This window comes from Myxocyprinus asiaticus, chromosome 31 (genome assembly GCF_019703515.2).
Source record: "Myxocyprinus asiaticus isolate MX2 ecotype Aquarium Trade chromosome 31, UBuf_Myxa_2, whole genome shotgun sequence".
In the NCBI taxonomy this organism is placed as follows: Eukaryota; Metazoa; Chordata; class Actinopteri; order Cypriniformes; family Catostomidae; genus Myxocyprinus; species Myxocyprinus asiaticus.
Window position 1 is genome coordinate 22,145,434 of NC_059374.1, and position 26,979 is coordinate 22,172,412.

The 26,979-nt window shown below is 38.4% G+C and overlaps 2 protein-coding genes across 4 annotated transcripts in view; one reads left to right on the plus strand and one right to left on the minus strand.

The window, feature by feature from the left end:
• Positions 1–1,005: 1,005 nt before the first annotated feature.
• Positions 1,006–10,432, minus strand: aldh3a2a (aldehyde dehydrogenase 3 family, member A2a). The gene is made up of 11 exons (XM_051666207.1): positions 10,384–10,432; positions 9,127–9,311; positions 8,810–9,041; positions 8,628–8,710; positions 8,314–8,522; positions 6,911–7,028; positions 6,671–6,812; positions 6,411–6,577; positions 6,202–6,301; positions 5,875–6,113; positions 1,006–1,573 (listed from the first exon to the last, which is right to left on the minus strand). Exons 2-11 carry the CDS (start codon positions 9,286–9,288, stop codon positions 1,559–1,561), a joined length of 1,467 nt encoding a protein of 488 aa, XP_051522167.1. The 5' UTR covers positions 9,289–9,311; positions 10,384–10,432; the 3' UTR covers positions 1,006–1,558.
• A 5,508-nt stretch (positions 10,433–15,940) lies between these two features.
• ulk2 (unc-51 like autophagy activating kinase 2) overlaps positions 15,941–26,979 on the plus strand; it is a 56,308-nt gene continuing 45,269 nt past the window's right edge. For all 3 annotated transcript variants that reach the window (XM_051666197.1, XM_051666198.1, XM_051666199.1), the window contains exons 1-3: positions 15,941–17,175; positions 25,509–25,601; positions 25,751–25,792. In XM_051666197.1, the coding sequence (XP_051522157.1) occupies positions 17,086–17,175; positions 25,509–25,601; positions 25,751–25,792 (225 nt within the window). In that variant the 5' untranslated portion in view covers positions 15,941–17,085. The remainder of the gene's footprint in view (positions 17,176–25,508; positions 25,602–25,750; positions 25,793–26,979) is intronic.

A 26,979-nucleotide genomic window follows, 5' to 3' on the forward strand; every position in this document is an offset into this window, starting at 1 on the left:
ATAATTTTGATACTATATTCTTCCCGAAGAAGTCATTCTCAAAATCAGCTCAAAGAGTGAAGTCTCATACATAATCTTTATGAAAGTCACAATAACATTAACAGCACATTCCAAGCAAATTCAAGGACTTGTTTATAGACTCAATGAAACATTGTTTTTTATGTGTCCTCTGTCAAAATGACTGCATTACCCTGTTGGTGTCTTGTTTTAGAGCTTGTGCAATGTCTGCTTGGTGTTCAGTGATAAGTCGGTGCAGGGCTCTGAGCTGCTGTTTTCTGTACCCCCAGGGGTCTGGACCTGCCAAACTGGAAGGCTTCTCTAGCCCCATCCACTACCTGCTTCTCCATTTGTTAAGACCTGAATCATATACAGTATTACCCAAAAAAGAATGAGAAACTTTTCTAATGTAAATTAAAACTGTATTGGTAGAAGGGAATATTCACATAACATTATATCTTATGACTAGGGCTACACAGTTAATAATAATAATAATTCATCATCATTTTCTATTTACAACATATTTTTGGTCCGTTGTGTGCATGAATGCAATGGCAAATCAGAGGCGTTTAAATATGCCTAAAACCATTTCTTAATGTCCACTTTCTGTGAATAATTTATTTATTGTTGAATATGTTCCCCAAAAACTAACCAAACGGGAACGTTCTGTACTTGGGAATTCTCCAAAGCCATATAAAGGCAAAAAATAAAAATAAATAAATAAAGCTAATAAGACAATGATAATACGAGTAGGCCTATATGGCAACAATACGAGTACAGAAGATGATTTCAATTGTTTTGGTGGTTTCAGTGGCCAATCTCAGTGAATCACTGTTGACCATTTCTGCTCCAGTGGGTTAATAAAAAAAATTTAAAAATAAAAAAAACAACTTGTATGTTTATGTAGATCTCAAAAACACTATTCCAAGACTATTATTTAACAGTCCACTTGCTGACTTTTAAACGTCGTCTATTGCCTATAAATTCAGGAAGAAACAAAAGTGGATAAACAGCTTAATACAGTTTATTTAATATGATGCACAAAATCCCACCATTGATATGAAATCTTGGGTTACACAACACTTCATAATAACTTCAGTTACATAATGCTTAACAGATTAGTGTACATTCAGATGGCTAGAAATTTCATGAAACTCTGATTTATGTATCAACACATCTGAATGCACAATGATCATTAGATTTGGTTCTATTGTCTGCTTTAATTATTGTTAAATGATAGTTAGCCTAATATTGCCCCTATTACACAATCTGTTTACATACCATTTGACAACAAAAAGTGATGATAAACAAGTCAATCTAAAGAATATCAACTGATTCAGCAAGGTGTACAATTATGATGCATGTGGTGATTCATTTCAGACAAATTTCATTTATAAAATGTATAAATATATACCATTCATTAGTTGGATGTTTGTAACATTGTTTGCATTCATATGCAGAGTAAAAACTACAGCACAGCAATCATATTACACTAAGATGACGATGTGATAGCTGTGGGTCCAGAAGGACAATCTTTAGTTAGTCCTCCTCCTCTTGCGAGTCATCGCAAAAACCTCTGCAAAACACAAAACAACAGAAGTCAGTTTGCAACAAGTGCTTTACAATAGGAAGACAGTACAGGAAAGTGTTATTTATGACACAAACAGAAGGTGGCTTATGATAATACTGTATTTTACAATAATAGCAATCATCTACTAAGCGCCAAGCTAACTAGAAACAATTTAATACATTCTAAAGAACAGGAACAAGGAACAGATATTTTTCCATTTTATCTACAGTATTTCATGTCAACAGTACCATATCTACCAGCCAAAAGGGCGAAAACTACTAAACCATACGCTCTTGCCACTTGACATAGTTTGCTATTAAAGAAAATCGTTTTACGTCTGGTGATTCTATAACAGGGACAGTGACTCTTTGTGGAGATCTACAGCTCTCCAAGTCACAAATGTTCAAGGGTTAATAAAGTACCAATAAAGTTACTGATGTTTAAGTAGCAGATGTCACACACAAACAATCTACTATTAAATAAAACAAAATATTTTGGTAACAGTTTACATTAAGGTTGTATTCAATAACATCTGGTACCTACTTTAGGTATCATGAACTTACAATGAACAATACTTTTACAGCATTTATTAATCTTGGTTAATGTAATATAATATATATACACTGGCAGCCAAAAGTTTGGAATAATGTACAGATTTTATTGTTTCAGAAGGAAATTGGTACTTTAATTCACCAAAGTGGCATTCAACTGGTCACAAAGTATAGTCAGGACATTACTAATGTAAAAAACAGCACCATCACTATTTGAAAAAAGTCATTTTTGATCAAATCTAGACAAGCCCCATTTCCAGTAGCCATCACTCCAACACCTTATCTTTGAGTAATCATGCTAAATTGCTAATCTGGTACTAGAATTTAGTGTTCACACCAAATATTGATTTAGCTCTTTTTCTGTTTACTGGACTTCGTATGACGTTAATTGATTAATGAAAACTATTTAGGTCATTATTTTTTTAAGAAATCTTCAAGTTTTTCACAAGTGCCTAAAACATTTGCACAGTACTGTGTGTGTATATACACTATATTGCCAAAAGTATTCGCTCATCTGCCTTTAGACGCATATGAACTTAAGTGGCATCCCATTCTTAATCCATAGGGTTTAATATGACGTTGGCCCACCCTTTGCAGCTATAACAGCTTCAACTCTTCTGGGAAGGCTTTCCACAAGGTTTAGGAGTGTGTTTATGGGAATTTTTGACCATTCTTCCAGAAGCGCATTTGTGAGGTCAGACACTGATGTTGGACGAGAAGGCCAGGCTCGCAGTCTTCGCTCTAATTCATCCCAAAGGTGCTCTATCGGGTTGAGGTCAGGACTCTGTGCAGGCCAGTCAAGTTCTTCCACACCAAACTCGCTCATCCATGTCTTTATGGACCTTGCTTTGTGCACTGGTGCGCAGTCATGTTGGAACAGGAAGGGGCCATCCCCAAACTGTTCCCACAAAGTTGGGAGCATGGAATTGTCCAAAATCTCTTGGTATGCTGAAGCATTCAGAGTTCCTTTCACTGGAACTAAGGGGCCAAGCCCAGCTCCTGAAAAACAACCCCACACCATAATCCCCCCTCCACCAAACTTCACAGTTGGCACAATGCAGTCAGACAAGTACCGTTCTCCTGGCAACCGCCAAACCCAGACTCGTCCATCAGATTGCCAGATGGAGAAGCATGATTCGTCACTCCAGAGAACGCGTCTCCACAGCTCTAGAGTCCAGTGGCGGCGTGCTTTACACCACTGCATCTGACTCTTTGCATTGCACTTGGTGATGTATGGCTTGGATGCAGCTGCTCGGCCATGGAAACCCATTCCATGAAGCTCTCTACGCACTGTTCTAGAGCTAATCTGAAGGCCACATGAACTTTGGAGGTCTGTAGCGATTGACTCTGCTGAAAGTTGGCGACCTCTGCGCACTATGCGCCTCAGCATCCGCTGACCCCGCTCTGTCATTTTACGTGGCCTACCACTTCGTGGCTGAGTTGCTGTCATTCCCAATCGCTTCCACTTTGTTATAATACCACTAACAGTTGACTGTGGAATATTTAGTAGCGAGGAAATTTCACGACTGGACTTGTTGCACAGGTGGCATCCTATCACAGTACCACGCTGGAATTCACTGAGCTCCTGAGAGCGGCCCATTCTTTCACAAATGTTTGTAGGAGCAGTCTGCATGCCTAGGTGCTTCATTTTATACACCTGTGGCCATGGAAGTGATTGGAACACCTGAATTCAATTATTTGGATGGGTGAGCGAATACTTTTGGCAATATAGTGTATATACAAACACACACACATTTTTTTTCTTTTACATTAAAAAGGTCATGACATGTTTTTTTTTTTTTTATTTTGTTTTATATATGTTCCTTGAGGTTCAATTATTATATCAGTAAAGTTTTTTTGCACAAAAAATAGTAATATATTTGTAAAACATGATAATTTTCCAACGCTCGGTTTTGCTGTTTCTTCTCCTTTAAGACTTGGCAGTAAACTCCCACTGTTATAACTGGCTCTCTACTGTTGACTGACCTGCTCTCTCTACTTGTCTTTTCACTGCTCACCGCCACTGGTCGGGCCACGGAAGTGATTAAAGGTAAAGTAAGTGTTTATGTGTTGTGGAGGTGGTCAGATGCAAATGTCTACCACAGTGTGACATCACAATGTAGAGGAAGTAGAGAACGAGTCATTTTGGCAGATTGGTTTCAACAAATGACTTTTTGCAGTGAGGAGGAAGTTTTGAGTTCTGAAATTTACCATTTGTTTTTATAGTACCATAAATGGCCTGTTATACACTGCCTGGCCAAAAAACAATTTGGCGCTAATATTTCATTGGACCGCCTTTAGCTTTGATTACGGCAGGCATTCATCTTGGCATTATTTCGACAACCTTACACAATGTCACAACATTTATTTCCATCCAGAGTTGCATTAATTTTTGGCAGAGATCTTGTATTGATGACGGGAGAGTCGAACCACTCCGTAAAGTCTTGACCAGCACATCCCAAAGACTTTCAATGGGGTTAAGGTCAGGACTCTGTGGTGGCCAATTCATTTGTGAAAATGATTCCTAATGCTCCCTGAACCACTCTTTCACAATTTGAGCCTGATGAATCATTGTCGTCCTGGAATATTCCCATGCCGTCAGTGAAGAAAAAATCCATTGATGGGATAACCTGGTCATACAGTACATTCAGGTACTCAGCTGATATTTTATTACCGTATAACATTGCTGAGCCTAGACCTGACCAACTGAAGCAACCCCAGATCATAACACTGCCTCCAGAAGCTTGTAAATTGGGCATTACGCATGATGGGTGCATCGCTTCCCTTCTTACCCTGACGCGCCCATCGCTTTGAAATAGGGTAAATCTGGACTCATCAGACCACGTGATCTTTTTTCATTGCTCCGCAGTCCAATCTTCATGCTCCCTAGCTAACTGAATTCGTTTTTTCCGAATTAACCTCACTAAGAAGTGGCTTTCTTGTGGCCACACAGCTGATTAGTCCCAATCCTATGAGTTCTCGTCATATTGTGCATGTGGAAATTATCCTACTTTCACTATTAAACATAGCCGTGAGTTCTACTGATTTTTTATGATGTGACTTCAAGCGTTTTAGTGATCTCCGATCACGGTCATTCAAGATTTTTTTCTGACCACATTTCTTCTGCGAAGCTGACGGTTCAACACTATCCTTCCAGGTTTTAATAAGAATTGGGTTAAGAATTGGACAGTTCTTAACCCAATTCCAGTGATTTCAGCAATCTCCTTAGTTGTTTTCTTTGCTTGATGCAGGCCAATAATTTGCCCCTTCTGAAACACAGTAACATCTTTTCCACGACCATGGGATACGTCTTCTGACATGGTTGTTTAAGAAATGAGAAGCTACACACTGCATCAGCTAGGGTTAAAGGAACTGTTGCCGGCTGAAACATATCAATCACTGCAATAATGATCCAATCATATGTCTTAAGTATCTGCTTATTTAAATCCAAATGCTGACTTTTTTTTTTTATGCCAGGCAGTGTATGTCAAAATATCAAGGAAAACTTGATTCCTCATGACCCCTTTAAAAGTTGTATACGTTAACATTAATGCAATATGAACTAACATGAACTAATAATGAACAATGAAATTTTCGTCAACATTAACATTAACGAATAGAACCGTACCAATATTTTATTGGAAACATTACAATTTTGTATTGTAATACAAACATAATATAATACTTTATTATATATCTTTTAACATTATAATATGTACATTTTGCCAAGTCATTCATTTGGATGAAACATCTCACCTGCACCACAAAAGTTGCCAGCGCAGCAAGCATAGCAACCTGTGCCATTCGACGCCACCTAGCCAGATTTACTTGCTTCAAGAGAAGAATACGAGCCCAACGTAACTTCTCTGATGTGTGGGGAGGGTAACGCATCTGATTAACTAACTCCATGTTCAGCTTCTTAATGAGACAGCTGCGAAGGTGACTCAGTTGATCGAAACTGTATTTGCCATGGTAGCAACCAGTTCCACTATTCCCTGATAGAATTAAAAAATAAATCCATTATTTGTGACTGTTAATTATCACAACGTCTTAATTCAGTAACATAAAGACTAGGTCACTCACCAACACCACCAAAAGGCAAATCACTTATGGTGAAATGCACCAGACAGTCATTGGCTATGAGCGCTCCACTAGATGTCTCCGATATCATCTGTTTGATGACCTGTGAGAGAATACAAATCTATTTGTATCCTGAGGGGTCATGGAATCACAGAGAACTCCATCATTTTATAACCTTTTTACTGGAGGTGAAAAGAATGCATCATTATTACCTTGTTACTGGAAGAGAAAACATAGAGTGCTAGTGGCTTTTCTCGTTCATTGATCAACTGAATGGCTTCTTTTAAACCATTTACAGTTATAATAGGAAGAATTGGCCCAAAGATCTCTTCCTGCATCACTTTGGATTCTAATGTCACATCCCTCAAAACAGTGGGAGCTGATGCAAATAGAAAAAATAACAAATCCATATTCATGAGAGAATAATATATTTTGCATATAAAATCGTAACATTTGCTAAACGTGAACATACCAATATAACACTCTGATTCATCATTCTCTCCTCCTATAGCCACTGTGCTATCCTCAATAAGTGCCATTATCCTCTTGAAATGGCGCTGATTTATAATGCGCCCATAATCTGCAAAGCTCTTGGGGTCATCCGTATAAAACTCCTATAACATATAAACATATATTGTATATTAATGGTGCAATTCTGGGGGAAAAATACATATTGTCAAAACAGAGCAATAATATCCAAATACAAACAGACCTTGATGCATTTCTGGATCTCATCAATCACGATGTCTTGGATGCTGGGTTCACAGAGGATGTAATCAGGTGCAATGCAGGTTTGACCACAGTTGACATACTTTCCCCAAGTGATGCGGCTGAACATTAAAAAGCAGCATTAGAGTCAAAAAACTGGATGAATGTAGTCCAATTATTTTCAGTACGCTTACCACCAGTAATTACAAAATAATTTCAAATTACTAATTGGGGTATCACATGCACAAACAAAGGATCAAACTTGATCCTTACCCATCAGTCACATCCCCAGTTGGGCATATGGATAGAGATTGGCTGATATTGTTTTTTAACAACTGATACAATACTGATTATATTTGTGTTTAAGTGTCCGATAACCAATATGCATAACCGATTTTTAATTCTTGTTTAATTTCTGCTTTTATGCACATTAACAACATAATAATTCATCACTAACCTCTGGTGAACTAATTTACAAAACTAATATTGCACACAGTGTACAAAGAATTCATTTGACTAGTTTTAGTTGAAAAAATCCAACTAAGAGACACTGTGTCCATCAGCCACATATTACTACATCCGACCTGGAAATAATTAGGAATGCACACCCATAAGGCTTGTAAGGAAAGTATGGTTTGACATTCAGCTATGCTTTGCACGCAGGGGGAGAGAAGGAAACTGGGACCTATCAAATGCGTCTTTCATTGTCTGGCAAGACGAGGCAAGACGATTTGAACTGTAATATGATAAATATCATGTAATATTGCTGCGCTTCTCAGCACACACCCCCAGAGGGCGCCGCTTGATCACGCATCGCACACTGAAGCACTGAAGGCAGAATGTTTTATAAAACGCAACCTTTTGCGGTTTAATTGCGTAAGGCCATATCACAATCTGCAGGTTCTAGAGCATTTTCAATTGTTTCCGTTGTACATTAAAATCGATTAACACACACCTATCCGTGGATTATCCCATACATATACACTTGTTCCAAGCCCCACACTTAATATTTAAAATGTTAAGTCTTTTGAGCCCAACTTTATCCGTAAACATGATATTAAAGAACCGATAACCTATGAAGTGGAAAAGTGTAAATATTGGTTAAAAATACAGAGTGACTATTTGGTTAATTTTTGTAATGGAAGTTTAGGGTTAGGTTTAGGGGTCAGTGTAGTGTGTCTTAATAAACACAAGAAATAGACTGCAGTGATGCCACTATACTGCTGGTATTTAATTAGGGGTGCAGATATTATCTGCAATTATTTGTACCAGGGTTGGGGTGCAAACAATATCTGCCACTATTTGCACCAGGGTGTAAATAGCATCTACCTTTTTTTGCACCAGAGTGGAATTAGAATCTGCCTTATAAATATCTGTCAAACCGATTATCTGTCTATTTCTGCTCACCGGCATGCGATTCTAATATCACAGGTCTTATCAATATAACAGGGGCTCTTTCCTCCCAGTTCTAAAGTCACTGGAGTGAGATGGTGAGCAGCTGCTTCCATAACTAGTTTCCCCACTGTGCTGTTTCCCGTATAAAAGATGTGGTCGAAACGCTGCTTCAGCAGTTCCTGGGTCTCTGGAACGCCTCCTGTCACCACTGGATACATTTCCTGAAAACATTCATATAGCCGGTACATTGATAGTGGTTAGCCAAGTCCTGAATCAAGCAAGTAAGATGACAATAATAATGGTAGTGTCACTGAATGAAGTATTACAGGGTCCAAGTAGAGAGGCAGGAGCTCCATCACTTTGGCTGTGTGAGAGCAAACTTCTGATGGTTTCACTACTGCAGCATTACCTACCGAATAAAAAATATCAGCATCAAATACTGAACAGAATAAGGTCTGCTGTTAACCAACTGAAGAGGACATCGTCAAAAGATGGATTCATGCTTTACCAGCAGCAATTGCACCAACAAGGGGTTGTAGTGTAACTGCTATTGGATAGTTCCAGGCCCCAATGATAAGCACAACACCAAGGGGTTCTGGCTGTATGTACACCTCATCTGAGATGGTCAGAAGGTTTTTGGTCACAGGACGAGGGGCTGCCCACTCAGCCAGTTTGCTGACAGCCAGATTGATTTCACCCTCCAAGCCTACGATCTCATATAGATGTGTCGCATTTTCACTCTGTTGAAAACCACCATTGTGACAATTATGTTCAATACAAATGCACATCCAGATAAAACTTAAGACTTATTTGTTGTTGATTCACCTTATAGAGATCTTTTCTAAGGGCATCCACAATTTCCTTTTGTCTCTCTGTAATGAATCGCTTTAGGTTTTTTAGCTGTTTAATTCTGTATTCCAGGGGTTTAGATCTTCCAGTCAGGAAAACCCTTCTAGCCTGCTGGACAGCCAGCTGCTCCCGAGACATTTTAACAAGTCTGAGAGCCTAAACTGAGAGAAAGATTTATAAAACTAAGTAAAAGTAAATTCCATCTTTAAAGGAAAATTCCAGGCTCAGTTATCAGCATTTGTGGCATAATGCCGATTACCACAAAAATAATTTTGACTTGTCCGTCCAGTTTACTGTCAGCACGATGCGCCCCAACAGATGCTTCTAGACAGCATCATTGATTATAATGGGTTCTACTGCTTTTGATGCGACGCACTGCCCGCGTCATGTGTAGACCGGGTGTTACAATGGAAGTGAATGGGGCCAATTTTTAGAGGGTTTAAACACAGAAATGTGAAGCTTTTAATTTTATAAAAAAAAGCACTTACATTAATTCTTCTGTTAAAACTAATATATTATTAGAGCTGTAATGTCGTTTTATGGTTTGTTGACATTACATCATTGCAACGAAGTTGTAAACTTGGCTACAACTTTACACAGAAAAGGTTAGTAAGTGATTTTATCTCACTAAAATCATGTTAACACAAAATCATGTTTACATCTTGTGTCTATACTTTTAAAACAGTGAGTAACGTGTACGAATTGGCCCCATTGACTTCCATTGTAAGTGCCTCACTGAAAACCAGAATTTTGCTTTTTTTAAAGAAAAGGAGGGACGAGTCGAAAATATTTTTTGTAGTTATAAACATTATGCCACAAATGCTGTCGATTGAGCTGAACTTGTATTTAACACGGAATATTCCTTTAATGCATTCTCAAAGGACTTTACTACGACATGTTAAATGTGTAAATAACAGTATAATGTGGTAAAATTTGATTTTGAAATGCAAAGTTTTTACAATTCAGTGCAGCACGAGCGTGCATTTTTCACAATGACCAACACCTTCTGAAACCTTTGTACAACATGTCTGTGACAATATTGACCTTATATCTCGCTATGAAATTTAGCTGAAGGAATTCACGTTTCTTTACTTTTAATAGTTTACTAATGAAAATATTCAACCCGCCCGAAGATCACTACTTTGGTCATATTTAGCAAGATCGAATACATTCAATGCTATTCATTAAATCTCCACAGCCATTTTCAGATCTTTAAAGCAGACCGTCTTTTACCTTTGAACGCGAAGCCACACCAACTTCGTTCGTGTTACAAATCTATTTCATATTGGGCTGTAAATGTTACTGTCTTTTATGGAACATAAATCTATATTCCTCCAGGGGGCGCATGATGGCTCAAAAAGCCGAAGAGTCGCGTTTGATTCTCATGACGTTTTTTGTCTCACTGCAGACATTTATACGCTGAATAGTATTACCTTTTAAATCCATTAAGTCCAGTTATTGGTACAAGACATAAATGTAAATCCTCCACTGCAGTCACTTCAAAACAATTCAATAAATTTTCTTATGCAATTGTTTCAAACGGCCATCCTGAAATCCATCCTCTCATCCTGTTTTCCATCGATGATAAAAGTAACACGTGCCACGTGACAACGCCAACGTCTGCTACTTCTGCAGCGGTCGCGGTCTGGACAGCAATTTAACCCCGAATAATACATCTGAATAACTTTATTTGCAGTTGAATTGAAAATACGCAGTGAATGGTGAAATTAGGACAATTGTCATTTAAACTAATTGTTCCTGATCAATTTGCTATAGCGCCCGGGTCGCTAAGCCCCGCCCATATTTTCCTTTTGTTTACACGCTAACTGCTATTCTACCTGTTTATTATTCTTATGGTCGTTATTCCTTCGCTTACCATTTCAGACGCTGGGCGCAATCACAGCGCCATTCACTGTAAACATGATGTACTACAGCTGACCTCTTTTTCACATGTGCATGGGATCATGGGATCAATGTTTACAGGTTTGGATTCTTATTTGAAATCCTTTAGTGAAGCCTGCTCTGCTGTTTATAATTGACCTCATGAGTGAGCTATTGCTTCTAAAATAATTATAGTTGTACTTATACTGTATAAGGGTATGCAGTCAATTAGCTATGGAAGAGACTGAATTAGTTAATTGAAGATTTTGTATGCACTAGTATGCTCTGAAGACTACTTGAAATGATGGATTATGTAGTGTCATAGCAAAGTATTGCTAAAAAAAAAAAAAAATGAACCATGGTATTATAAAAAGTACATGGTACCATGCTGTTGCCAAGTTTTTTCTTTCATGTTCCATGGTAATACCATGTTTTTTGAACATGTACAATGTTAGGACCATGGTATTCTTTGGAGTACCTTGGAATACCATGTATGAATGTTCATTTCTACATATACTAATACATTTTTAACATTAAAAGTTGTATACAAACATTAATGCATTATGAACTCACATGAAATAACAATAGTATCTTTAGAAATGAATATTAAAAGGTGCACTCAGCCATTTTTTCCTCATTAAAAAAGTTTTACTTCAAAAGAAATGAATTGTAATTTTGAAAAATATGTATAAAATTGTAAGCACTCGCATGAGATGAAGACTCCAGTGATATGAGTAACCTTATAAAAGCAGTTTTATTCTACATGGAGAGGGTCTCTTCATGGGAGCTGCCATTTTAGAATCACATGATCAGCTGAAAACTACTCGCTTGTGGTGCGTTCACATCATGTCAGAATTACTGTAATTACGAGATGGAAACTCGGAGCCGTTGGCGTCATCAGACCTCGTAAGTTATTTGTTTCTATGGGAGCACTTATAACGCCAAAGCGGCTTTGTTGTTGATAACAGTAAAACATTTATCACTTCATTAATTCTCCTCTGTATGTTTTTGCAAAATGTTTAAGATAAAAAAAAAATGCTCCAGACATCAATGGCATAATAATGTTTTTTTAAATTTTTTTTAAATTAAAGAAAAATATTCTTGTTGCACTTTAATCTGTTTTGAATACTATTCTGATGCTAGTGAAACTTTGTAATATGGCACTTTTCGTACCACCGTCTCCTTAAGATGATTCGCTTACATTTTCCTCTTTTGTAAGTCGCTTTGGAAAAAACCGTCTACCAAATGAATAAATGTAAATGCATAATAAAATTGCATAATATACAGAAATATGTTCACTACCTTCAACTGTTGAGATCACTGCCATATTGGTTCTTTTCACATGACTGTCAAGTCGGAGCATTCACAGAATTACGAGTTTACAACTTGTAATTACGAGCACTACGAAAACGTAAACGCTTTTTACAAGTCAGAATCTCGTAATTACGGTAATTTCGACATGACGCTTGTTGTTAGAGACTTTCACTCAGATATTAAATTTATACTTGTTGACTGTGAATTGCGGATTTCTACAATGGCATCAATAACTGAAAACTATTGTGTTTGAATAATGCTGCATCCAAGCCGCTAGGTGTCACTGTAAGTCCAAGATGACATATTCAAAAAATTACTGAGTGCACCTTTAAGATGAATAATGTTGTAAAGTGTATATATATTGTTTATTCTTAGTTATTATACTAAATGCATTTACTAATGTTAACATATATAACCTCATAGTGTAAGCCTACTTGTGTTTTATACCAAAAGCCACCATTTTAATGAAAACTTCAGTGGATAAGTGTAGTGATGTTGACTGCTCTAGCTCATAGGTATCGCTTGATGGCATCATAGACTAGTGTTTTTCTACATAAAGTCGCAAATACTGTTGTTTAATTATTACTGGTCGATTAATAGAGAGGTCTAGACCAATAGAGGTGTTTCTGGGTTATAACATGTAAGTGAATATTACAACAGCCATCAGCGTATGTTCCCTAGATCATGCGACTATAACAGCATAGCTTTTACTTATCGTGTTCTTGAACCTTTAACAGGAGTCACCTCAAAACTATGCTGTTCTTAGAGGTAGGTTTACTATTCCCATTAAATTGCATAAAGAATTATCGACCGTGACAGCCCATGTAAACTGATAACGACGATCGTGTTGTTCATCAATCCTAAATGACCATATTAAGTGACACTGGAGAAGGATCCGCCCATGTCTGTGACTCACTCCATTAATCTTTAAGTTTGATACCTCACATGGACACGTGACAAACATGTTGAGGCATGTCCACTGCTGCTGAGTGTGACTTTTGGTCATCATATAGCGGTCATGTACATAAAAACACGATTCAAGCAGTGTACCATCTTTAAATCAAAACATCTGTGCATGTTGTTTTTTAACCACCAGAGGACACCAGCGAGCTCCACACGTGCTCTGGTGAAGACACGCGCCATCAGTTTTACTGTACAGTTGTTGTTACGTGTTCATACAGGAAGCTTCCGCCAGGGGGAGCGCGTAGGCATGTCATTTTTGTTATTGGACCATAACAGACCCTGATAGCACACGTTTGTCACCCAGACATCTATTTGATGTGCGTTTTTTAACGTTGTTTGCTAATCTGCAATGCGTCTTTAAGACTTATGTCAATAAGACATTCAGCAGATGTCTTTGAGACATTTATGATTTAGAATTGGGATATGAAACATTTTCTCCGATTTTAACAAAAACCTACAAGCTGATACTGATATCGATACCGATATTTTGCCACTTACCTTATTTTGTCATCAGATCACTGTTTTACAAAAAATACACAAAGAGGTACAAAAGCTTTTTTTTTTTTTATTTATTTTTTTTTTTGTGATTGTTTTAACAATAAATAATTTCCATTGAACATGGATTAAATATGTTGAACATAGACCAACATTTTAAAGAGAGACACAATGAAAGAAAAATATGGTAAAAAGATAAAAATAAATAAAAATTAAAATGAAATAAATATGATAACACGATGATTTATATGATTTTGCTTCTAAAACTTTTTTGCACTTCAGCTTTTGCCCTTCAAAACAACAGAACTCACATTTAACATGTTTGAACTGCATATAATAGAAAATTACAATGCATATGTTGGGCAAGTCCACGGAAATGTCAACCATATCATGGAAAATAAACAAATTTAACCAAAGGAACAAATTCCCCTTTTAAATTCTGTATATAGTATAATGGATAATGCTGTCCAGGCCGTTAGAGGGTGCCGCTTGCTCACACAGCGCTGACTGTAGCACTGATTGCAGACTGTATGTTAAAACACAGCCTTTTAATGTTTAGTAAACACGCAAGGCCATATTGTGATGTCAGTCTTAATAGAGCTGTTCAGCCGTGACATCAATTTGTAGGCGAACCAGGAAGGTTAATTCGTCATGAGTTCCCTCTGGATTTTCCTATTGTTTTTAATAATGGGTGTTTTCGTGGGGCCTGGGTAGCTCAGCGAGTATTGATGCTGACTACCACCCCTGGAGTTGTGAGTTCGAATCCAGGGTGTGCTGAGTGACTCCAGCCAGGTATCTTAAGCAACCAAATTGGCCTGGTTGCTAGGGAGGGTAGAGTCACATGGGGTAACCTTCTCCTGGTTAGTGGTTCTCGCTCTCAATGGGGCACGTGGTAAGTTGTGCGTGGATTGCGGAGAGTAGAATTTGTCTTCACATGCAGAGTCTCCGCAGTGTCATGCACAACGAGCCACATGATCAGGTGTGCGGATTGGCGGTCTCAGAAATGGAGGCAACTGAGACTTGTCCTCTGCCACCCTTATTGAGGTGAGTAACCGTGCCACCACGAGGACCTAGTAAGCAGTGGGAATTGGGCATGCCAAATTGGGGAGAAAAGGGGAGAGAGAGAGAGAAAAAAAGGGAGGTTTCAACTTATGAGTAAAATAAGCTTTGTGGTAGCCTACACATTACTTGACGCTATGTGGACTTATTTTTCTACAACATAAATTACACACAGTCATACCTCAAAAGTGAATTTTGAAGCCACCGTATGTTTTTAAAAAATATTCACATTTGAGGTATGACTGTGTGTAATCTACGTTGTAAAACAAAATGTCCATGTATCGTCAAGTAATGTTCACCATAGACTTTATTTTACTCATAATTTGAAAACCCCCATTATAGGAAAATATAATAGGAAAATCCAGAGGGAAACCATGGCAAATTCTCTTCTGTGTTTTTGGACTACAACCTGAACAGCTCTATTCAATCAATCATACAGCATTAATGGATATCATATGTTTCAGAAGTCAAAGTCTGCAGGTTTAAAGTGTTTTGAATGGTTTCCCTCATCACGTAGCCTATAGGTAAGTGTCGCTTTCACAACTGTCACGTCCATTTATGGTGGTTTTTCTCGATTAACATAAGAATGAGAAAGAATAAAAACTGAATATTACATGTTCTTATGGCTTTTATTATTTCTGGATTGTGCATTTTAATTTGCAGAGTTTTTACAAAGTGTTACTAATTAATTATATATATAAACAATCGGTTTTTCATATCTGCATTTCATGCTAATGACCGATATGCAGATGGTTTTAATTTGATCAATAATTGTCTGATAAATTTTCTTAGCCATATTTCAACAATATATTATATAATATTTTCTTTCTCTCTCTCTCTCTCTCTCTCTCTCTCTCTCTCTCTCTCTCTCTCTCTCTCTCTCTCTCTCTCTCTTTCTTTCTTTCGGAAAATCAACTATTTTCATTTTTTAATTAACACTGTTCCTTGCAGAGCTCTGGCGCTGTTTTACAAGCTAATGGGATTATTTTTTGCGGCGGAGGGAAACGCCGCACTCGCTTTTCGCGGACGTACACATTATGATGGTGTGGTCATGTAGGAGCCCTGTCATTGTAATGCAGCAAGCTCTGATCACGGCAAGTTCTCCGAATGAACTGAAGATTCACGTTGAACAAATTTAACACAACAGATCGCGCTTTCAAATAACGCCTTTTCACGCTTAAGGACACGTTAATTATAAGTGAGCACCGGCGTTTTCCTGCATTGTCCTGCGAGATCCCAAGCAGGACAGATGGGTGAATAGAAGAAATGGTCTTATGGATTTAAAGGAGAATACAGTACAATATCGTTCCAGAGGAACAGATGACTTTTGCATTCGGATCGCGTTATATGGGCTGATTATGACATCATAACTGACCTGCCATCATTCAAGCGAAACTAATTTATATGCAAATTAGATTGAATATTCATGCAGTAACACTTCTAGAGCAGTGCATTATTTATTGTGATTAACCTGCGACATTTTTTGTTTTTTGCTGGCTGTCAATTTTGGCCAGTTTGCGATGGGCAACTCAATGACCCAACGCGCTGTTATTGAGTTTACAAGGCACTACTACAGTAAGAGCTAGCGGGCGTTTGCAACCTCTTCCTCTCCTCTTGAACTGAACTGACATCATGTAGCTTGTGAACTGTATAGTTCCTCGTTTGGTTGCGTTAAAGTTTTCCAGCTAAAATAAAAGTCAACTATTTACGAAATGGCTTGTTAACTGGGTCAGAGAGTGACAGGCAAACTAGTTAGGTGCATTCTGCCCTGTGTGCTTTGCAGAATGAATAAACAATATAGCTAAGAAACTTGGTTATTTTCATTTTTAAATTGTTTTCATGTTTAGATATAATCTGAAATCCGGCTTTCATGACAGATCTTGACCCAGAAAACACAGAACGTTCCTCTAACGTTAGTGTATGGTTACCATTTGTTTATTTTTATTTTTTTGGCGCACGAACTCCTAACGTTCTTGGAACGTTGCAGGGAGGTTTTGTGTGGAAGCTAAATCCAGACGGTTATTAGGCAACTCCAAAAAAGTACCCGAGATCATTATTATTATTTTACTATTTCATCTTTGGAAATATTTCGTACTGATGATCTGGGGATGACAGGGCTCTTGAACAGACTGTCGCCTGGATTAACGAGACTTTGAGGAACTTGTCCCTAACAACCTCTTCATCACACAAGCTGTTGTATATCCCTGGACACCTGCCAAAAAAATGGAGACAGTGGGAGATTTTGAATACAGCCGAAAAGATCTCGTAGGGCACGGAGCCTTTGCGGTCGTCTTCAAGGGAAAACACAAAAAGGTGGGTGGCTCGAGAGCACCAGAGCATCATTCACTCATGCGAGCCGCTTAATCTGAGACATGCTAATTTTTTATGTTGATATCCCAGTCTAAAACGAGGCTATTTAATTAACAAAAATATGGAATGTGATAGATCTGAGAATAAAACAGAAATATAATATATCTCATCAGTCTCATTTCATGCACATTCTGTGTCCAAACTCCTAAGCTATTCTGATAAATAATAATAATAATAATAATAATAATAATAATAATAATAAAATCGTCTTGTGTTTTTATGTAACATCTGCTAGAATAGGTCTGGTTGCTGGAGTCATTCATTCATAAAACAGCCTCTGTGAATAAGCCATCTGACGTCAATGGACTGACCGATCTACTTTTAAGGTTTGGGGCGGAGGGATAGTGCACGCTTTGTTATTTTTGCGTTTTACATTTATTATTTACATTGCCTAAATACACAGAATACATTGATTCGTGTCATAAAAGGTTAAACGGAAGAACGCTTCACTATAAAAACCCATTAATGATATGGAGATGATGTCATAGCAGACTGTATTCATGACCATGGCTGTTTCTCAATGTGCGTTCTTTTGTGTTCTTACGTTCTACGTCATCATCCACTGCCGAAGTTCGATTCCAATCCTCAAGAACACAAGTACTGAGAACGCAGGAAATTACCCGGATGTGTCCTTGAAATCGAGGATGCATCGGATGGTGGCTGTTTCTCAATGTGCATTCTTTTGTGTTCTTACGTTGTCATGGACTTATTCTATATCATCATCCACTGCTGAAGTTCGATTCCAATCCTCAAGAACGCAAGTACAGAGAACGCAGGGAATTACCCGGATGTGTCCTCGAAATCGAGGATGAATCGGATGGTGGCTGTTTCTCAATGTGCATTCTTTTGTGTTTTTACGTTCTTATGGACTCGTTCTACACCATAATCCACTGCCGAAGTTCGATTCCAAACCTCAAAAACGCAAGTACAGAGAACGCAGTAAATTACCTGGATGTGTTCTTGAAATCGAGGATGCATCAGATGGCGGCTGTTTCTCAATGTGCGTTCTTTTGTGTTCTTACGTTCTCATGGACTTGTTCTACATCATCATCCACTGCCGAAGTTCGACTCCAATCCTCAAGAACGCAAGTACAGAGAATGCAGGAAATTACCCAGATGTGTCCTTGAAATCAAGGATGCATCAGATGGTGGCTGTTTCTAATTGTGCATTCTTTTGTGTTCTTACGTTCTCATGGACTTATTCTACATCATCATCCAATGCCGAAGTTCGATTCCAATCCTCAAGAACGCAAGTACTGAGAACGCAGGAGATTACCCGGATGTGTCCTTGAAATCGAGGATGCATCGGATGATGGCTGTTTCTCAATGTGAGTTCTTTTATGTTCTTACTTTCTTATAGACTCGTTCTACGCCATAATCCACTGCTGAAGTTCGATTCCAATCCTCAAGAACGCAAGTACAGAGAACGCAGGAAATTACCCGGATGTGTCCTTGAAATCGAGGATGCATCGGATTGTGACTTGTGGGCAAGAACTCGGTACTATGGTGGCAGACGAAGGACATTTATCATTTTATGTTTTTTCCTCAAGAGTTTCCCACTGTAAGTTTGTGAAAGTCTGACGGCTCGTGAGAATCATTATACTCTTTCAACCTTTGTTGTTTTTTGGGCATAATTGTAATACAGTAATAAACATGGAGAAAAACGAGTGTTTACAGACTTTATTCTTTTAACGTGTCACTAGTCCTGCAAAACCTCACTGGTGTGATGATATTAATGCCATCACTGGTGTGATAATGCCAGTAGTTCTCTCACTGATTTAAAATGCGATGTGGCGATTAGTTGCGCAACAGGAAGATCGCAGCACATCTCAAAGCTCGCAATAGATGCATTCTGCATCCTCCTGTCCTTCCGAGTTTGTTCTTCCAAGGTAGCTTGGCAAGACTGATCTTCATAAGAACACAGGTCCGTTCTCTGCGTTCTTAGAATTGAGAAATACCCCATGTAACGGTGGCAGCCCTAAAAGTTAAATTATTTGATATTTGTATATTCGGGCTCTAGACAGGTTCGGGCCTGTCAAAATACACTTTGACCCAAGATAGGACTTTGCAAGCCACCAGTCACAGCAACAATAGATCTATAAAAAAAAAAAATAACACACACACACACACACACGAAAAATAGTGTAAAGAAGTATATTGTCCATAAACCAGAAAACACAAGTGTCTGTGAATCAAACTCTTTAGAACATCTTATTTTTAATTTCTGAAAAATGTAAATCAAACAATTCAATGAAAATAAAACAAACAGTCCTCTAAATTAAGAAATTACCACATCAGACATTAAACATCAAAGTTAACATACACAGCGCTGTGTGTGTGTATAAAGGAGAGTTTAGGCACCCTGGGGTCTCTAAATGAATTTGTGCTGGGTCTGGAGTATGTTGCATGTACCTTGATATGAGGCACTAGCTACAGGAACGCAAAGGGCGAGTCAAAGATGAGGGAATCCAGGCAGGTCAGAAGATCAGTGATGCTTGGCTCCATTTAAACTCAGTTGTAAAGCAGGTCGGCAGGCCCCCCCCCCCCTTGAGAAGACAACCCTTGTTTGGCAATGAACCCTGAAGGGGTCTCACCTCAGGTGTTTGGGCATCTTCCCTGGAGTTCCTACCTTTTCTTTTCCTCCTTGTAGACTTCATCCTTGAAGTGTTAAGTTCTTGAGAACAGGTGACCGTTATTGGTTGCCTTTTGTCCGCTTGACACTGCACAAACCACCAAGTTCCTCACATTGGTCCACATTCTTAGCCAGGATGCTACCTCCTTGAGTCTGTTGTAGGTCTTGTACACTCCTACATGTCTGCTCATTGGGATGGTATGATCATATTCTAGGATTCTGGGAATTAGGTGGCTGGGGATGTGGATCAGATGGTGAACCTTTGTTCGGCCTGGTTGGAGGACATGCATCTGAACCATAATCTCATGCATTTTATATAGCAGTTGGGTGTTAAAAGGCAAGTATGCTTCCCTGTCAGATTTAAATTCAGGTTAAGAAGGAATAGAACTTGACAGTAAAAAGCAATGCTTTGGACTCCCCAGATTGGTGAGTGCCACCTCTTCTGTAACAGAGGGATGTTAAGCTGATGTCTGAGGAGGAGGAAAAGCAGAAGTGAAGCAAGGAAAGTTGCTAGGTGGATGTTTGTTACACCTCCAGCACTGTACTGGCAGCTTTTCATAGCCCTTTTGGGAGTTCAACAGGGTTTCTTTGCTGTCCCGCTGATTCTCCAACTCAAGCTGGGTCATCATAAAGCACCCCTCTGACAACAAGGTAGCCTTCACTTTTTCAGTTCCTCCGCAATCATCAGTTTTACTTAAGTCATGAATTGATTCAGCTTTAGTTCAATGGCTTTAAGTATTCCACTCAGGTCATAGTGTGGCATGGAAGAGGAAAGAACCTTGGCTGCAGAATTTCCTGGTGATGGGGGATGTTGAAGTGTATAGCTGCAGGTTGTCTTGAGATCTCAGTCCAAATGTGCAATATTGAACTGCTGTATCATGTTAAAGGACTGAAGAACCAAATTTTGCACGGGTTCCCGGAGGGATGGTGCTGGAAAGGGTAGGAGTGTGGAGGTAGGTTGGAATATGAAGTTGTGGAGGAACCTGATGGCAAACAGGTGGCCAGAGTGAAGTTGCTACATCACGGGGCTCAATTTCCACAACAGTTGTCTGTGGGGCTTGAGAAATTGCCAAGGATCAATAAGGCAGCATGTAGGAAAAATGTAGATGTACATGTAAAATGTTATCAATAAATGAATGGTAATAGTTTGCATGTATTCGATAAAAATCGACTGCAACCACAATGTCCTCCCAGTTCAGTCCTTCAGTCAGTGTAATCACATGGTAATTAGTTACAATTCAACTCAAGTCCTAACATTCACTTAAATCATGTCACTATGCAACACAGTCCTTGTTAAAATAATAATAGCACACAAATATCCAAACAAAATGCAGTTTCTTTTGTCTCCCTTCACAGATTAATGTGAACTGAATTTACACATTCAAGTCACACTTCCCAGATATAATAAACATTTCACATACATACATACACATATATATATATACATATATATATATATATATATATCACACAAAGATTTCAGGTGTAAATCACAAATTCATATGTTCAGGTTACAATGAATCCCCCCAAAGATTACAATTTCAAAGGTTAAAGTTCAAGAGTTCAACAAAATTCTCAAACACTTTCAGTTAAAATTCATAATTTTAAGATGAGGGAATCCAGGCAGGTCAGAAGATCAATGATCCATGACTCTTGGCTCCATTTAAACTCAGTTGTAGAGCATTTCAATGGGTCGGCAGGCTCTGTACTCACGCCCTTCCACAATAAAACTCGAGTTGTCTGTATAGTAGCTCTGTCCGTAATCCTGGCTACACTTTGAAGAGGGAAGCGCTGATTATAAGTCCCTTCTTTGTTTTGTTCTCTCTCCTCTGATGGCATCACTAGTATTCACAGTACACGTTGGCAACTTTCTCCTCAACCGTCTTGGCACCACTCTGTTTTTACTTCATACATGTAACACCTGGCGCACTTTAATGGGCAGCCATTTTATACTCTCCCTCACACTCATTATGGCTTAGGGGTGGATCCTTAAAGTGGCAGCGCACATTTTCACTCTGCCTCAACCAATCAAGCATCAGACATATTAAAGATACAGACAATCAACACAGAATTTTATGTCTGCTTATAAGCATTGACTAAAATGTGTATCTAACAATGCCAAGGCCATTTTTAGAGCAGCCAAGTTCTGATATTTATTTATAAGCATGCACAGAAATACAACATTTGGCTGACAATATTTTCAAAAAAAAAAAAAAAATATATACATATTTTTTTTCATAGCTCATAGCAATATGATATTACATTTTATTTATTTATTAACTTTTTAAAAATCATTCATGCTATCTAAAGTATATAATTTTATGTTTACAAGTGAAAGCAGGCATCAAAATAGTATTGTAAAGTAGAAGAAATGGAAAACAGTTTAATACTTTTGAAACCTGGCATAAAAACATAATTTATCCTTTTGTAAATGGAAAAAAAAATACACCCTGAAAATATCTGTTTCCACTATCTGCCAATTGACCAATGGTGATCGTTTAAAAACTGCTAATGTTGTCCGATACCGATATAGTCATTGTGCATAGATATAACTAAATATATAGTTATATCGCTAACTCTGTATTTTATCCCTGATAAATACATGTTTGTGTGTGTGGGAATGCTCATGTGTATGCACAGTAATCATCATCCTGTGACTATTTATAGCAGGGGTAATCTGATACGTATTTATAATCATCTGCCACATCCAAAGCAGTTGACTCAATACTACCAGTGAGACAGTTGTTATTTTCATCCTACAAACATATTCCATGGTTCAGCATCACATTGAGCATCTGTGATTCTTGTCAGTTTATAAATGTCAAGCATGCAGACTCACACGGGCCATGAATTAGCTGCACATTAGGATTTTTCAGTTGCTTTTTAAGGGTACAGCTTAAAGGGATAGTTTACCCAAAAATGAAAATTCTGTCATAATCAACTCACCCTCATGTTGTTCCAAAACCAAATGGCTTTCTTCTGTGGAAAACAAAAGGAACGTTAGGAAGAATGTTCAGGACTTACACCCTCAATACCCATTCACTTTCATTGCATCTTTTTTCCATACAGTGACAGTGAATGGTGACTTATGCTATCAGTCGCTGACATTCTGCCTAACATCTCAGTTTGTGTTCCACAGAAGAAAGAAAATGTTTTGAAATGACATTAGGGTGAGTACTGTAAATTATGACAAAATTTTCCTTTTTGGGTCAACTGTCCCTTTAAGCGGAGTGAGTGCAATTCAGCCTCTCGTTCCTTGATTAGATGTGATATAAAAAGGAGATGTCCCATTCTTAAAGGGTTCAGCGTTTCTCTGTTTTCCCTTAATTACGCTTGACTGAGCCGGTTTTCAGTGAGGCGGTTTTCAGTGCTGTTCTCGCGTGCTGCCAGCACTTGGCCACAGCACAGTGTGCTGTAGGAACATCTCCTATTAACCTACATTTACATGAAAGCATCCCTTCTATTCATGGATTTCCACTTTGCAGCTCCTACGAGTTGGGGACGCAGTTTTTTTAAGATGGTGTGCAGCCCTATGGTATCCCACCTTACACAAGTGGCTCTCCCGGAGGCAACAATCCCATTTACTCTGAGCATTATGTGGTACCATACCAGGTCACGAGTTCAGAATAGATGCAGGATGATGAAAAGATTTGAACAGTGGAGAGATAGAAAAAGCTTTTTGGAAGCAGATGTTAGTGTCCTCAACCCAACACTCCAACTCACAGGGTTAAAAAAATGAGCTGTTTGAAAAACACATTTACATTTTGGGAAAGTAAATGTTTTGTGGGATTCATATGCAGTCACTGAATCTAATTTAGCACATGAATCCATCTTGCACCTTATGCCTTTTGATTAGGGCTGGGTATTGATACAGATTTCCAGATTTGGTTCAATTCCAATTCACAAGCTCTCAATTCGATTTCGATTCTGATCTTGATTCGATTTGATATCAATTCATACACCGATCAGCCACAACATTAAAACCACCTGCCTAATATTCTGTAGGTCCCCCTCGTGCCACCAAAACAGTGCCAAACCGCATCTCAGAATAGCATTCTGAGGTGCTATTTTTCTCACCACAATTATACAGAGCGGTTATTTGAGTTACTGTAGTCTTTGTCAGTTCGAACCAGTCTGGCAATTCTCTGTTGACCTCTCTCATCAACAAAGCATTTTCATCCACAGAACTGCCGCTCACTAGATGTTTTTAGTTTTTGGCACCATTCAGAGTAAATTCTAGAGACTGTTGTGCGTGAAAATCACAGGAGATCAGCAGTTACAGAAATACTCAAACCAGCCCGTCTGGCACCAACAATCATCCATGTGATTATCTAATCAGCCAATCGTGTTGCAGCAATGCAGTGCATAAAATTGTACAGGTATGGGTCAGGAGCTTTAGTTAATGTTCACATCAACCATTAGAATGGGGAAAAAAATGTGATCTCAGTGTTTTGGGCCGTGGCATGATTGTTGGTGCCAGATGGGCTGATTTGAGTATTTCTGTAACTGCTGATCTCCTGGGACTTTCATGCACAACAGTCTCTAGATTTTACTCAGAATGGTGCCAAAACAAAAACATCCAATGAGCGGCAGTTCTGGGGATGGAAATGCCTTGTTGATGAGAGAGGTCAACAGAGAATTGTCAGACTGGTTCGAACTAACAAAGTCTACAGGAACTCAGATAACCGCTCTGTACAATTGTGGTGAGAAGAATAGCATCTCAGAATGCTATTCTGAGATGTGGGTTGGCACTGTTTGGAGGCTCGAAGGGGATCCTACACAGTATTAGGCAGGTGGTTTTAATGTTGTGGCTGATCGGTGTATGGGTACATTTCTGTTACAATGTCCATTTTGCTGACATATGAAAAAAATTCTCTATCAGCTAATGCTCTTAATTATAAAGGCAACTTTCTAAGTACAATTCAAAAATAATAATTATTAATATATATTTTATCATTAGTTTTTCATCAAATTGGTCACATCTTAGGTTTTGAAAAATGTTCAAATTCAGTCTATTCCATCAATTAATTTCTTGAAATTGCATACAGTATATATTGTTGATGTACATGATATGTGGAACACATGCTAACTCGGAACTGTCTCTTTAAGACTGGTGGCATCAGCATGTTTTCTTTAGTGCATGCATGTGTGATTAGAATTAAATGTTTCTTTTTTGTTGTTGTTTTTAATCAACAACTGACTGTAAAAAAACAGAAAGGGTATTAAAAGAGACATTATTCAGTGACATATGGATCCGTGGATCACGTCTTTGGAAAAACAGAATGAGTTAAACCAAATTTTACTCTCAACACGTAGAGAAAGGACCTACTCTCAACACACAGAGAAAGGACCTCTGTGCTAATAACTTCTCCACTATAATACTCAATCACTGGTGAGTGAAATCTGAACATTTACTAGCCAGTGGCTAATCATCAACATTTTTATTCGCATAGCGTGAGATTTGGTTGCACATGCGAGTGATTTACTTGCATTATAGAGGGTTGCCACATAGAGTAAAAGATCGTTCTTGGGATTTAAGAATCGATATCGAAATAGTTCAAACGAAGATTGCGATGCATCAGAAAATTTATATTTTTACCCAGCCCTACTTTTGATAACTACTCTCCCTGTCTAATATTTGCAGAAAAGTGATTGGGAAGTTGCCATCAAGAGTATTAACAAGAAGAATCTCTCCAAATCTCAGATTCTCCTTGGAAAAGAAATCAAAATTTTGAAGGTGAGTTGTTTCATATGGTCTTTTCTATCAATGCAATATACATGCATTTTAGTAATGTACAGCTTGGCACTACATTGAATTAAAAAATGTGTATTGTTTTATAATGGCAAGATATTAATAAACAGTGTTTATTATTTCTTTATTTATAGGAACTCCAACATGAGAACATTGTGGCACTCTATGATGTCCAGGTAATGTTACATTTACTGATTTATTATTATGATCCGCTCTTAAGTGGCTGAAGCCATGAATACTCTACCCTCAGATGCTTTTTTATGGAGCTGGGAGGACCAATTAGACTGGCCCAGTTCTTATATAAGACCACCACTTACATGTCAAGTCACATGATCTATCCAAGACTAAGCCTTACTCTACATTGCATGAGACCCTTTTTTCAGAATAGAACACACATTATTCTTCAGTCAACCATGCACTTGTGTCGATGTCATTACAGCAGTTGAAAAACATTAATTAAATATAGAATTATACCAAAATACATAATGATCAGCCCATTGTATATGTCTGTTGTATGGATTGACCACATGCATCACTCGTGTAGGGCAGAACATGAAAAGCCAAATTGGAGACTGATGTTACTGCCCAAGAGGAAATACGATTATTTCTCAGCATTCTTGGACCTGAATGCTGCATGCTATGCTGAAAATGTCAGAAGTCAGCCAATTTTATTAGTGAGCTAATTCATTCATCAATACTCCCACCAGCAGTCTCTGATAGAGGAAGGGTTTGCCTCCTCTGGAATGGTGTGGGCTGCATGAGTGCCGCTTCATTGCTTCTAAGCCTCAGCTGACAGTGCAGGCATTGTTTTGAAAGGGCTACTTTAAGCTTGCATTGACGTCTAAAGCAGAAGAAAGGCCTGAATGCTGTGTAGTCTTTAACGTTCTGGGCTGTGGGTTTAATTGTGGCTGTTATGATTCAGCCACCTATAGACCTTTCAGATACTCTGAGCAGAAAATACCTATGTGATGTCTCCCATTAGAGCGAGGAAAGTCGTTAAATTATCATGCTCTTCCCACGCTGCTTGCTACTTCCTGTTATTATATAAGACTCCCACCTGAACCATACCTGAAGTGCTGAAGGGGGCCCTTAAACTGTGCAATAGCCCCCACATCCTTCAGTTAAGCATGAAACAGTCTTTGTGCCTCTGTATTGCAACATAGCCAAGTGCATGAACACACACACTTCTAGCTACACACTTCTAGCTTCGTATCATGTGTTGTGCATTCCGAAATGTGTCAGACGCAAGGCAGTTAGCCGTTGCTTTATCAGTGTTGCCTCAAGGGGCATGGTGGGCATGAGCTCTTTCAAGTCAAGTCTAGTTCAGGTCAAGTCCAGAAAACTCAGCTGTCTTCTATTGATT